At 45.0% G+C, this 11,713-nt stretch overlaps 1 protein-coding gene across 2 annotated transcripts in view; it reads left to right on the top strand.

The window, feature by feature from the left end:
* VPS54 (VPS54 subunit of GARP complex) overlaps window positions 1–11,712 on the top strand; it is a 48,557-nt gene extending 36,845 nt beyond the window's left edge. For both annotated transcript variants that reach the window (XM_054629006.2, XM_054629009.2), the window contains 6 exons: window positions 2,928–3,015; window positions 3,920–4,041; window positions 4,146–4,226; window positions 7,482–7,589; window positions 8,450–8,544; window positions 10,510–11,712. In XM_054629006.2, the coding sequence (XP_054484981.2) occupies window positions 2,928–3,015; window positions 3,920–4,041; window positions 4,146–4,226; window positions 7,482–7,589; window positions 8,450–8,544; window positions 10,510–10,615 (600 nt within the window). In that variant the 3' untranslated portion in view covers window positions 10,616–11,712. The remainder of the gene's footprint in view (window positions 1–2,927; window positions 3,016–3,919; window positions 4,042–4,145; window positions 4,227–7,481; window positions 7,590–8,449; window positions 8,545–10,509) is intronic.
* Window position 11,713: the final 1 nt, after the last annotated feature.

Below are 11,713 nucleotides of genomic sequence, written 5' to 3' on the forward strand. Positions count from 1 at the left end.
CCTATTGGTAGCTGGTATTTGAATAACCAGATGCAGGAAGACTGCTCCCTGCAGTTGTCTTTCATTCATCTACAAATTTTCCATTTTAAAAACACTATCCAAGGCAAATCAGTCTGTCTGAACCTGCCCCTATTCAAGTCTCCTTCTCCAGCTGCTGCTTCCCTCAGGAATTGCAGGACCTTTTCACAGGTAGAATAGCAGTGGATGCATCAAACTTGGCCAGATTTGCATATCTGTGTTAATTCCCTCACCTTATCTCATTTTAGCTCTGTCATTTGTGATTTATTTCTTGGTATTCAAGCATCATGTGCAGTTTAATTGCTGTATTTTTTATCTGTCAGCAAGGTGCCATCAATTGGAGAGATGTCAAGAACAGCTAGAAAAAACAAAAGCTCATTTATTACACTTTGAACAAAATAGAGCTACTCCAGGTGTCCTCGCACTGTACTTTTTGTTTGACAGCTGTCAGAGCCAGCGAACTTTGAGAGTAGCAAGAGTTAGACTTGATTATAATGGAAAATGGAAAGCATTCCCAGGTAATGAAATTCCTGGTTCTGAGCTGTGACTGCAGCCTGAGTGAAATGACACCTGTGTATGGGAGAAATCATGGAATCCTTTACATTGGAAAAGACTTCTAAGATCAGTCCAGTCCAGTTGTTTACCCAACACTGCCAAGGCCACATCTACACATCTTTTAAATACCTCTAGGGATGGTGACTCCAGCACTCTCCTGGGCAGCCTGTTCCAATGTTTGACAACCCTTTCAGTGAAGAGATTATCCCTACTATCCAGCTTGAGGCTGTTTCCTCTCGTCCTGTTGCTTGTGGAAGAAGAGACTGACCCCTGCCTGACTACACCTTCCTGTCAGGGAGTTGTAGAGAGCAGAAAGGTCTCCCTGAGCCTCCTTTTCTCCAGGCTGAGCACCCCTGGCTCCCTCAGCTGCTCCTCATCAGACTTGTGCTCCAGATCCTTCTCGGGGCACAGTCCAGCCCCTCAGTGTTGTGAGAGGCACACGTGGCTGGAATTACTGGGGTTGCTCAGATGGTGCAGACAAGAGAAGGCTCCTACTGGGTGCAGGAATGCTTTCCTCCCAGCAGGCACAAGGAGGAGGTGTTGCTCTGTTCCAGGCTCCCTCCCTGCTCTGTCTGCACCAGGCCATCTGGGAGCAGTCATTGCCACAAAAGGCAAGGGACAGTACATGTGGCCAGCACCCTTTACAGACCATGTTTTTGATGGTTTGCCTCACAGGCAACACTAACCTGAGCTAAATGCCTCAGAGGAGCTTAGCCTGTGTGAAATGTGTGGAGAGGAAATCTCCAAAAAATTCCAGGAAAACCTCTCAAAATTTGAGGGAAAATTCCCCAGAATTACAGGAAAACCCCTGAAGTTTGACCAAAAATCCTCCAAATTTTAGGGGAAAAAACCCTGAAAATTCCAGAAAAACATTGAAAAAATCAAGGAAAAAGGGCCAAAATTCCAGGAAAAACATCCCAAAATAACCTTCAGCAAAAATCCCCAAGTCCCACTAAAAACTCCAAAAATTCCAGAAAAACCACCAAAAAAATCTAGGAAAAATCTGGTTAAAATTCTAGGGAAAAGCCTTAAAAATCTGCTAGAAAAAAAGCCCCAAAATTCTAGGGAAAATCTCCAAAGAAATCCAGGAAAACCACACAATATTTGAGGGAAAATCTTTTTTTAAAATCTAGGAAAAATCCCCAGAATCTTAATGAAAAAAAGTCTCCCAAAATTTGAACCTTTGGCCCAGTGGTTCTATTTAAAGTCCAAACAGAGGCATAAGAAAAGTTGTTGCTTTCTGGAGAAGATGAGGAGGATGTGAGGCAGTTTCAGCCCTGCCCTGTCCAAGGGCAGTGGAGGTTTTGCCTCTCTCAGATCAGGGGCCACACGTGGCTCTGGGTCAGTTGTGGCATGAGGTCTGGGTTGCTTTTCCAGCCCTGGATGCACCATTCTGGCAGCCCAGAGTTGGGGGGTGCTTCATGGTGCCTCTCTCTGTGGGCCTGCATGTTGTGACTGACACCAGGCAACAGGCAGAAAATTATTTCCCCTTTTTACACAAGTAGGGTTGAAATTTTGGCTTTGTTCTTGTGTTATTGTGAAGAAAGACCTGTGAAGCAGAATAATGCCCCTGCCCTCAAAAAGGAGGTCTTTGTGAGGGCAATTCTCTGTGTTGCAGACACAAGCTGCAGGGCAGCCTTGTCACAATTCCTTCTGCATCTTCAGGTGTATGAGAAAGGGTCAGGTCTCTCTAAAGTTTTGCCTCTCAATGTCAACAGACAGTTCTGTTCAAATATGAGCCCTGGGATTTCTGCTCTACATTCAGTGCAGGAGTTGGGACAGCAGCAGTGTCTTTTCTGCTGCATCACCCCGGCCCAGTCTGGAATATCTGGTGTCTCAAGCTGGGTGAGGAAGCAGAATTCCAGTGTAAGAGAGAACCTGCTGATAGCAACTGTCTTACTGTCCAGAGGCTTTGTTGGCCTGTGTGCTTTTAATGATAACTTCTTTTCTCCTGGAAGTTAGGAAAGTCTCAGCATGAGTTGTCCACTATACCTGGAATTCTTACAGAGTTGGCTTTTCATCTTCTGTGCATTGTTTGTTAAATCCAGTATTTCATAGTGTTACAAATATAGATTCGGTCACCTCAGCAGGAGGGAGTTTCAGTGCCTTCAAGTTTCCTTTAACATCAGCAGTGGAGAAGGTCAAGAGCCTGAGCAGAAACCTTTTACCTTGATGTTTTCCACTCTGATATTATGTGGCTACTCTGTTGAGGAAAACTAGTGAAACTCTGGAACTGGCCTTCATAATGACTTAGTTAATCTTGCAAAATTCTATTGATGGTGTTTCTAAACTGTGGGTTTGTGTAGATGATAAAAAGTCAACATGCATTTTCACTGTCCTTCTTTTTCTCACAGTATTTCAACTCTAGAAGTTGCCAATTAGTGCTTGGAGCCGGTGCATTACAAGTTGTTGGCTTGAAAACAATCACTACAAAAAACTTAGGTATGGATTTCTGTATTTAAAATGTCAAAGCTTGTTGCCCTGTCTATTAAAAAACCCAAGTGCAGAAAAGCCCTAAATATCTGTGATAAGCTGTGTTTGAGTTGTGGGGCTGTGCGTGGGCACAGAGGGTGGTAAGACCTTGCCAGTTACCTGCCTGGAGTGTAGTTTTAAACTTCCTCCTGAAATTAAGAGCCTTTGACTGATGGGTTGGAGCAGGCATTTAAACTTAAAATTCCCATGATTCAGGCTGAGAAACTGGTGAAATGACCAGTCTGCATTTCCCTTTTGGAAAGGGAACAGCCTGATAAGAATGGGTTGAGAAGCCAGTGGGCCGCAGCTGGGTCAGGTTTTTGCTGCAGAATGTTAGGCCAGTGTGGTGACCACACTGGCACCCAGTGTGTGTCCTGCTGCTGGCTCAGGCCCTGTTGGAGTTGGGAGAAGCCTGGTTTTTGGGATCCTGCTGGCACTGCAGCAGGAGCAGGTTCAGGGCAGGTCAGTGATGGCAGAGCAGGGTGTTTTGTACAGCACTGCAGCAGAACCACTGCTGCCTTTAGAATGTGGTTGCTGAGGTTAAGTAGCTGATGAGTCAGGTCTTTAGAGATCTCTCCGATGTCTGCATGTGCTCAGGGCTCAAAATGTCGAGTAAACACTCAAGGAGCCTCTTGGAAAATCAGTCCCTTATCCCATCTTACCAGGCTGGGTGTGAGCTACGAGGTACCAGCCTGGCATCTTCATGGGGTGGGGGCTCCCAGGGAAACAAACATGTACCTCCATGCTTTCAGAACAGACCAAAGCCCACCATGTGAAATTGTGTCAGATCTGTTATGTATGTCACAGGAGACACAGTCCATACAGAAGGGACTCTTCTGTGTAATAACTGTTATTTCTCCTCCTGGGTTCACAGCCCTTTCTTCACGTTGCCTCCAGCTCATCGTACACTACATTCCCATTATCAGGGCTCACTTTGAAGCTCGGCTGCAGCCGAAGCAGTTCAGCATGCTCAGGCATTTTGACCACATCACAAAGGTAACTCTTCTGGCATTTCCTGAAACACAGAGTTCTGCTTTTCAACTGTACTCTGAAGAACATGAATGCCACTAGAAAATGAAACTTGCTTTCTTCCCTTACAGGATTATCACGACCACATAGCTGAAATTTCAGCAAAGCTCGTTGCCATAATGGATAGCTTATTTGACAAACTATTATCCAAGGTAATGATTTATGGAAATAATTATACACTCTCTAAATTGCAACTGGAGGTCTCATTGTATACAGTCTAGATGTTTCAAATGGAGCCTTAAACTTTCCTAACGAGGCCTTGTTTGAACTTCTTTTAATTATATAGATGGAAAGCTCTGTGCTGTTCTCATGAATGTGCCTTGTGTTCACATTTGCCACCTGGGTGTCAGTCACCTTCACTCCCAGGAAAATGAAGTGTTTCATTGGCTGTTTCAGCAGGAATGGCAATGCTGTAGCTGGCACAGATGCTCAAGTGTTCAGGAGCTGAAGTGCTCTCCTACCACTGACAGCTCTTGCGTGCAGCCAGGCTCAGCAGATCCCGTTTCCTGCTCTTTCCAATGGCGAGGGCGGCATTCGCAGCACCTGAGGAAACAGCAGGAAAGTGCTGAGGGGGAAGAGTTTTGGAGAGGAAGGACCAGCCCATCTGTTGGGCTGCAGGCCTGGGGACTGGAGGTCTGTGCTCAGCAGTTCCTGCTCTGGAGCAGCATTAGTACTCCTGGTGTGCTTTGGTGTTTAAACAGTGCTACAGTGTGGTCTTGGGCTGGATCTACTCTGGGTCACTTCAGTGTAGAACACACATCCTTGACCCACAGATACATAAAGTACATGACCTTTTAAAGCTTAGTGTTGTGCTTTGGATCTTGGGGTTTTGGGGAAAAAAATAAACTGTTTCATGACAGGCATGAATTAATTTTTTAGTGACAAATTTGGTTGATTGGCCTGGGCCTACATCTTCCTTCAAGGAGCTCATGAGAAGCACGGGAGCACAGGCTGGGGACAGGCTGATGAGAGCTGTAGTGGAGCAGTTGCAACAGGCACCATTTCTGTCTTCCTTGCTGTTTCTGTTATTTTATTGCTACTTTATGTTGTGCTTTTTCATTTCATCTGTTTGTTTGGTCTGTCAAGTAGTGCTGCCTAAACTTAGGGTGGGGGGAAAAAAAAGCAAAAGCATTTAAATTGGGATTTCCCACTCCTATTGTGTTTACTTTTAAAAAAAATGTGTTTATGCTCTTCTCTAAAGACCAAAATGGTCTGCTGGTTTTTGGGGGTTTTGTCCCACATAAAAGTAACTGCTATGTGAAGTAACATGGCTGTTTGGCCACAGTCTCTCTTGAGAATAAAAGACAAATGCAAGAATTTACCTTATTGATACTAATCAAGTGTAGCCCACAACAAAGCAGGAATACAATTTATGTTCTTGATGGCAGTTAGTAAGAGCTCATCTCTTATTGTCCCTCCATCTTCACAGCCCACTGTTCCTTTGGGAGCTGACACAGGATGTAAACTGGGACTTTAGAGTTCTTGAAGGCTGAGGGGCAGTGCTTGCTCCACATGAATGCAGTCCACAGAGCCCAGGACCAAAGGGTGGTTGATTTGCTTCCATTCCTAGCACATGCCATCATTTGGCTCATCATGTTCCAAAAAAATGAAATCTTGGTACTGAAGGCTGTGAAGGGCATAAACCCAGGACTTTTGCAAATAGGCATGTCAGTACAACCATGCCAGTGTGTTCTGGATTTAGGTGTTTTTCTGAGTCCAGCTGTTTCAGTGTCCTGTGGTTGAAGTGGTCACCTGCTATGAGGTGTGTAAATCTGCACAAGTGAGTTCCATAGCAGTGAGTGCCTGGCACACCTCAAACCCAGAAATTCCTGCTCTGTAGGAGATGAACAGTTGGTGCAGTGGACAGGATGTTGACCTGGCACTGCAAGCAAGTTACTCCTGCATTTCTAGGCTGTGCTTCCCCTGGCAGCTCCATGGCATGGGAGGTGTCCTCACCTAGTGCCACTGAGACAAGGCAGTTCACAGCAGCATGGACACTTCCCAACAGCTGTCTTTGTCAGGGAAATACAACAGGAATGGGGATATTGAACAATGGAAATAATAAATTCAGCAAATGGGAAAGGCTCATTCATTACCACAAATGAAAAAATCCAGTATGAGTTCTGAGCTTCTCTTGGAACTTGCTGGCTTGTGACTGTTTGGGCAGAAGAGCAGTGAGGTTCTTTCTGATCCCTTGTGGTTTTAAAGCTGTTGACCTCAGCTGCACATAAAAATGGCCAGGAGATCTTGGGGTTCTTCCCGGGGCTGTTGCTTTTCCCCCTGACAGTGAAGAGTTGGGTGTGGCTGTAATTATGCAAGAGCCGCTGCTGCAGCCTTCCAGTTCCCTCTGGTTTAACAACATGCTGGGAAATTGGAAACAATTTCTTGCTTAACTTCCTTGTGTTGAGGTATGCTTGATCCCTCATGCTGGGTGGTTGTTCCCTGGAACAGAAAGCATTATTTTTCTGCTACTTCTCCTGTCAGAATTAGGTCATTGGTTTGGATTTTCTGTAAAGACTTTCTCAAAACTCAACATTTCTTTTTTTCTCTTGTGCTCAGACAAGCTTTGTTCTCTTTTGCAATTCAGGCCTGCATGAAAGCAGACATCTCCTCCAGTCTGTTTGTAAATGATGTAGTTACAATGATTTGGTTCTTTCCTGAAGTGTGCAGTGCTCCCTGGGGAAGTGTCACCGTCCCAAAGGTGACCTGCCAGTGTGTCACCCAGGCCTGTGATAGCACAGCCTCTCCACCTGGAACTGCAGAGCTGGCTTCACCGTTCCTGGGATGGGTTTTCAGTGTTTCTGAAATCCTGTTCAGATCCTCCCTATCCAGAGTGGGAACGTAAGAATTTTGTTCCCTTTGTAGCAAATCTCTTGCCATCTGATGTTTTCCAGTGCCTTGTTTCTTGGATTTCAGGCACTGGGAGGAGGGATTTTTTTTTTTTACTCTGCTTTCCAAGGTATTTCTGCAATATTCTTGTGGGGTTGTGATGTGATGTGGTTGGGTTTGTTTTTTTTTTTAGTGGCAGATAGATGAGATTTCAGGAGCTTCCATTTCTTTATGGTTTCCTTGATTCTTCAGAAATTTGGATATGTATGATCCTAGACAAGCAGTTTTCTCTGGGGAAGTATCAAGGGGCACATTTCTCAGAGGCAGAAGTGCTTGTCTGTCCTTGGTTCGTACCAGTCTGAAGGAGAGGGCCAGCTCACAGCCACAGGACCTGCATCTGCAGTTCCTGGCTGGATCAGATCATGCCCAGCCACCCTTTTAATTTGTGGTGTGCTAAATGGATCTTGATTCCTGATGTTATTAGCAAAGCAGAGCCCCAGGTGGCTGTTGGGAGCTCTCCTACATAAACCATTTTAAAGTGGCAGAAAGGAGTTAACTGGTTGTGTGTTTATTTCCAGTATGAAGTGAAAGCCCCTGTTCCTTCAGCATGCTTCAGGAATATCTGCAAGCAAATGGCAAAGATGCATGAAGCTATATATGATCTCCTTCCTGAGGAGCAAACTCAGGTGAATGTTATTTTTGAGCTTCATCTCACAGCTCGCTTGCAAATGCACATGGCCTTGGGAACAAGAGAGACTTTATCTGGGGAGAGGGAACTCTTTTTTGAGTCCTGGTGAAACCCACACATTAAAGGGCTTGGCAGCAGTCACACGGACAGCTTACAACGAACTACAAAGAATACAAGGAAGTGTTCCAATCTGTAGGGAGACCAATGAGGTACACAAAAAGAATGGATTTCAGGATTTTGAGCTGCTTTTTAATGTCTAGAGATAGCAATCCAGGAATTAGTGCTGAAATGCTATGCAAATGGCAACACTTTGGGCTTGAGTGCAGCCCTCTGAGAGGATTATTCTATAACACTGCTCAGAATCAGTGGCTTCCAAAAGTCCCGAAATGAATTACACGCCCAATTTTTACCAGATGTGCTTTTGCAGAAGTTTGCTGCAGTCATTGCTACTGCAGAGTTGCAAACCTTAAGGACAGGAAGGACAGATTTAGTCATCAAATACAAGTTGTCATTTCTCTTTCACATTGAATTTAATGGTCCCTTCTAGCACAGGAAAGAGATTTGTTATCTTCTAGGCTTAGTACAAGTTCCTAGATACTTCAGACATCAGAGGAGAAAAGTTCACATTCCAAAGAACATATCCTGCAAGTGCCACACGCAGTGAGTAGGTGAGGATGTCCTGTGTGGTACACACTGTGTGTGGCCAGGAGTGAGATTGAAGCACTGGCAGAAGGAGGAACCATGTGAGCTGCAGAAACAAAACCAAAAGTCAGTGACTGAGGCAGTGTGTTTGGCCTTTGGAGGCAGCGATGTGAGCATGGGCACAGTTCCTTACTCTGCTGCTGTGCTTTCTTCCAGATGCTGTTTTTACGAATTAACGCAAGCTACAAACTCCACCTGAAGAGGCAGCTGGCCCACCTCAATGTGGTCAATGATGGAGGACCTCTGAACGGGTGAGCTGGGGCTCTTCTCTCCTTTCACTGATTAAATAAGCAGGCACTGAGAGGGCATCTTCTGCAAGGAAGTCATGATTCCAGAATCACAGCTCCATGTTTTAGTATGTCCCATTTGGAGCTTGCTTACAGTAAAGGGCATTACTTGTGCCATTCCACAGTTACTAGGAGTGCAATCCACTTGGTAACAGACTGGGAACTGGACATTGTCCGACTGGAAACCTGCTGGTAGCTGTCCTCAGCTCATGGATTGCTTTCTCTCCCTTTGTGTGAAAACAGCAGCCACAGTTTAATTAGCAGGAATTGTGTGATTCTTGAAGCAGTTTTGAAACGTGGATGGTGACTCATGGTGCTGGCAAAGTAAAAATAGGAGAAAGCAGCATTTCATCTGTGCAGTGGGCAGCTCTGCAGGAATGGTATTTAGAGCAGAGCTAGATCTGAAACAGAGATTATGCTCACAGAGCTTTTCCCCTTCCCTACCACATCCCACTCCATCCCCAAACAGGTCAGTGGTACCTGTCCTGAGAGAGGGTGCCTGGCTGTGCCTGCTGTCCCCACCTCACAGGAAAAGCCTCTTGCAGGCTGAATTCTGTTGTCAGATGGATTGTCCCCTGAAATAGTGGAGTTTTTAATTGTTCCTGATGACCTGGGGGCTATGATGTGTTTGCAGTGTAGCAAGGGTGAATGAAACTCATGGGTCTACCCACATGCATGAAGAGATTGTCTTAGGTTGCAGAAGTCAGAGAAGAAAGTTGATAATGCTTCAAGTGTCACTGGAATGAAAGTTTTGTTCCTTTCCATTTTATTGTTGCTTCTCCTGTTTATGTGCATTCCTCCTTGTACTTTGTGCAAGAGTTTATCTGAACTGGTTCTGTGTACTCGTGGTGTGACATTCCATTGCCTTTGGTATTTATAAAGGTGTTTGTAACCAAGCTCACAGAGTATCCACTGCAGCCCCAGCTGAAGTGAGGCCCTGGCTGTGCTCAGGGTCTCTCTCACTGGCATTTCCAGTCCCACACGGTGCTGTGCTGTCTTCATCCTGTGCTGCTGGTTTTGTTCTGTCCTTGTGGCTGCATGGCCTGGATCCCTTTTGGATTAGAAGGGTTGGGGTAGGTGTTCCTGGTGACCTGCTGAGGGTGTTTCCCAGCAGTCAGGAGGTCTCAGCTGGCCCAGGACTGTCTGATGGCAGCAGTTTTGTACTTGAGACACATCTCCTAGGGAGCTGGGGCTGTTTGACAAGAGGAACATCAAACCCTGGATGGCACTTGCTGTTGTTCCAGCAGTCTTCACTGACCAGGTTTTTAACATGGCTTTCTGATCCTCATTCTCTTTAAACTGCTTGTTTTTGTAATAATAGTAAAAATCCAGGTCTGTGAATCCTGGTTAACTTTTTTGCTATGTAAATGCAGCTTCTGTTCCTACATCTTACTAGCAAGAAGCATCATGATCCCTGACATGTTTCAACAGTATCTGAGGGATTTTAATTCTGTATAAACTGTTAATACAGCTGTTGTGCTGTTCAGTTGCTTTTTACATTAATGCTAGAATCATAGAATTATTACCCTCTAGAATACAGAAGTTAATGTTGCAATAATTAATATTCTTAGTTGGAATGGAATGGGGGGTTTAAGTCTAGATAAGCCTGGGATTACAGCAAGAGAATAGAAGTTTTAAATGCCTAATTCCTGCTGAGTTTTCTGAACTCATGGTTTGATCTCCCTTCCCTAGAACTAGTTTTACACCCAGCAGTAATCCTGTTATGGATGATCACTGCTGTAAAATAAACCACATCCATAGCATTGAGTTTTGAACTGATAGTTAAAATATCTAATCCAGGCATTGGATTTGAACATGTATTGTAGCAATTGTGTGCCAAAGTCCTCGACAAACTCTGTCTGCTTGTCCAGGCACTCCAGGTGGATGTGATGGGGTCACATTGTAATCTTGTTGTGTGTTTCACTGCAGGCTGGTTACTTCAGATGTGGCTTTTTACACTGGAAACCTTCAAGCTCTGAAAGGCCTTAACAACTTAGATCTAAACATGGCTGAAATCTGGGAGCAGAAGAGGTGATAATCCGCTGGGAGCAGTCACTTGGCTCTGACAACAGACTGACTCTTCTAAGCAGTGTGACGACGGTGAGGTGAATACTTGAGCCCAGAGCCCCAGAAAGGGCAGGATTGAGAGTTGGGGGAGCTTAGACTCAGAGGGAGCTGCAGGGAGAGATCCTTCCAGTGTCCTCAGCAAGAAACATGTGATCAGCTGTCTGTGCAATGTTTTTTCATTCTCTCTGGAAACAGACTCAGGTTTCTTTGGACCAAATCCAAAAGAACACATAGCTGTAACACAGCTGTAGTTGTCTAGAATGCTCTGTATATCTTTATATTAAAAAGATGCTTTGCATTTCTTCTAGTGCAATGAAATTCACATGGTGTCCCACCTTATTTAATGATGGTACAATATAAAAATCTTGCAGTTGGAACTCTGTAGAAAATGTTTTTCTCTATGAAACTATGCTGTTCTAAAATTTATTTTTTTACAGAACTTTATATAAATAAATGTCTTTTGATTGCTTGCATATAGGATTCAGCTTTGTTAGGGAGCAGTCCTGTTCCAGGGGATTTCTCAGGACCTAAAATCTGAAGACAAGATTTTCTAAGCAAGGGCCAGTTCCTCAAAGCTGTTCCTGTGGGGGAGAGGAGTGACCTGACCCTGGTTGGCAGTGACAGGGTAGCAGTGGGGTTCCTGGGGAAACTGGGAGGTGGGAAAAAAGCTGGTGTAAGGATGGCCACCTCCAGCTGCCCAATGCCTCTGCCAGAGGGGAGGGACAGGGACACAAAGAACGGGGCAGGACGAATTTTTAAGTTTTTAGGCTGCTTATAAAAGGCTGCACCATTAAGGAGAGTGCAGCTGAAATCCATCTCTTTTGGAGTTTTTAATCCTACCTTTAACAGACTGGAGGCTGCCAGTACTCAGTACAAGTGCCTGTGATTCTCACCTCACCCCTCTGTACCTGACCCCAGTCGAGTGCCTAACCCTGAGATGATCATGTCTGATGGAATGGTCTCTGCTGCAGTGTGTGTGTGCCTGTGGTGCCCTCAGCCAGGCATGCTGACCTGGTAGCATAACGTGTCATTCATTGTCAGTCAAAATAAAGCTCTAAAATCACAG

This window comes from Agelaius phoeniceus, chromosome 3 (genome assembly GCF_051311805.1).
Source record: "Agelaius phoeniceus isolate bAgePho1 chromosome 3, bAgePho1.hap1, whole genome shotgun sequence".
Lineage (NCBI taxonomy): Eukaryota > Metazoa > Chordata > Aves > Passeriformes > Icteridae > Agelaius > Agelaius phoeniceus.